The sequence below is a fragment of the Symsagittifera roscoffensis genome, chromosome 8, assembly GCF_963678635.1.
Source record: "Symsagittifera roscoffensis chromosome 8, txSymRosc1.1, whole genome shotgun sequence".
Classification (NCBI taxonomy): domain Eukaryota; kingdom Metazoa; phylum Xenacoelomorpha; order Acoela; family Convolutidae; genus Symsagittifera; species Symsagittifera roscoffensis.
In genome coordinates, this window is record NC_087069.1 from 52,627,122 (window position 1) to 52,629,638 (window position 2,517).

A 2,517-nucleotide genomic window follows, 5' to 3' on the forward strand; every position below is an offset into this window, starting at 1 on the left:
AAAAAAAAATCTATTTTTCTCTCAAAGTCTAAATGAAGGAAAAAAATTAAAATTGAAGTATTTTAGGGGTTTCAGAGGTTTAGCTTCAAAACGCAGCCAAACACTCAGACTTGATTTTTGAATTCAAGATTTTTTGGTTGGTCGACAGTTTATTTTCAGAAGAATTGAAGTTTTGAGAAAAAAAATAAAAAAGTTTTTGTTTCATCCAATTTTAGGGAAAAACTTAGGTTTTTTAAAATCTTTTTCATCTTTTTTTTTGTTTTCTTAGGCTCTCTCAAATTTAAAAAACAAACTTTTTCATTTTTTTTTGTCAAAGGCAGGACCCTAGTTTTGGAAAGATTATCGTACCAGATTGAGCAAACACTCGAAAACTTTGCTGAAACAATAAAATATCAGTATTTGAAAGCCAAAAAAAGCTAAAAAAAAGGTGGGGTTTTTATTGTTTCAATTATTCAGGAGTATTTGATTGGCTAATAACCTGACGCATTCAGGCACCTTGTCATGAGAATACCCATTAGTTTGAACAACAACCGACGGGAATTCAAGCCGAAGGGACTTCAAGCCGAACTTTAAATATTACAAGCACCTGAAAACGCTGATATTTTGTCAATAAAAGGTTCTTTTTGAAAAAATTAGGCAAGTTTAATTCATCATAAGCGTTCTTCATAACAATGCAGCATTTAACAAATGCATCAGATAACTAGATCAGCCGAATTTTGAAATGCATAATCCTACACATGAAAAACAATTTAACATTGTTTATATTTTTAATACTCCTAAATGTAAATTAGAAGCTCAAAAGTTATGAAAAAGCCGAAAAGTTGTAGCGAAAGCTCATAAAAATGAAAAGTTCTTCAAAACAGTTTTCAAATCAATCAAATTTCATAACTTTTTGACAAAATGCTCTGCTTGAAGTCTGAATTTTTTATGCATGGTACCCGTTTTGTGCAATTTTATTCATAAGTAGTCGTTTTACTTTTTTATTTTGAATTGAGAATGGAAAAATTGTTGGGAGAAAAAGTAGTAAAAATGGCCTCAATGACTTTCTAAATCAAACTCATCGCACATAACTGTTTATAATAAGATTATATCTTTTATATGATTTACGATATAATTCAAAAGAAATAAAAAGATATAAAATATGATATAGTAAAAATCTGGCTGAAATTGTTTGATTTTAGCTTCAGTTTTTCTCTATGTATGATAGCACCAACCATTAAAACTGGAATTACATGCAGTGACATTTGCAAAAGGTGAAAATGACATTTCAAAAGCATCAAAAGCATCAAATTTTGTTGATTCGTAACCTTATAAATCTTTCAATTTTTGACAAAATTTTATGTAAACTGTGATCTGATAAGGAAAGAAGTTGGCATTAATTTTTTTTGGTTTCATCTGAAAAGAGAGCACTAGTTGCTTTTGAGGATTATTGATGATAGTAAGCTTTCACTAGCTGCTTTGACGAGAAAGCGATGCTAAATTTCAAATACGACTACTAAATTCCAATTAAATGTTTGTATAATATTAATTACAAGTATCAGAAGCTTCACGGATGCTTTTTTTGAAAATGTTTTTTTTCTGTTCGTTTCTCTTTTTCACTACTAAATTACAAATAAATTTTTTTGTATAATATTAATTACAACTATCAGAAGTTCCACGGATGCTTTTTTGCTAATGTTTTTTTTGTTTATGTATCCTTTTTCACTGAAAAAGTAGCATTTGGTTCAAAAACTTTTTGGTAAAAATCAAAAATGAAAAAAAATTTTGTCAAAAATAATTTAATAAAATCATAATGTTTTTTTTCTACAGGAACTATGCAACCATTAATTTTAAATTTGAAAAAAATTAGTCGGTATCATGGCCCAAACTAAGATTTTTTTGGTTCATAATAATGTTTTATTTCATCACAGATTGAAATTTTAGAAACCTTTTCATTGTCAAATGATTGGCTAAATATCGGCTACCTTTGAATTTGAAGACACAATGTGCAGAAGTTAACACCCACCGCTTGTCAATCAGAGTTGAACCACAATGTCCAAAAATGCCATCAATTTTGACCAGGGCGAAGAATGTTCTAGAACTTTTCGGACTCGGAATTCCGTTGATCATTTGAGATATGTATTTAAGGTGTGTTGCATCATTCGTTCTATTTGGAACCTGATTTGAGCTGGTCCCTTTGCTGTGAGTAATTCAGTAATACATGCTTCTTCAATTGTTTATTTTTTACATATAGATTTTGCGGAGCAAAAAAATGATAATTGATTAACCAGTTTTAACCAAAATATTTGATTTTAAAGCAACACTGCTTATACATTAAAGCGAAACCCTGATTTTCTTCTATTTCACATCAAGACTTCATTGAGAAATTTGGTTAAAAACTGACGTTATAATCGAAAACTAAGAAACAAATACTTTTTTCTTCAAAACATCCCACCATTGACGCTTATGTAAACTGCAAACGGATTTTAGCTTCTCGTTGCCTGAAATTAAGATCAAATAACATGCCTGAATTTAAGT

General features: G+C 29.4%; 1 protein-coding gene across 1 annotated transcript in view; it reads right to left on the reverse strand.

Moving 5' to 3' along the window:
* LOC134853699 (uncharacterized) overlaps positions 1–2,109 on the reverse strand; it is a 20,151-nt gene extending 18,042 nt beyond the window's left edge. The window contains exon 1 of the mRNA XM_063869698.1: positions 2,006–2,109. Coding sequence (XP_063725768.1) covers positions 2,006–2,109 — 104 coding nt within the window. The remainder of the gene's footprint in view (positions 1–2,005) is intronic.
* Between the last annotated feature and the right edge of the window lie 408 nt (positions 2,110–2,517).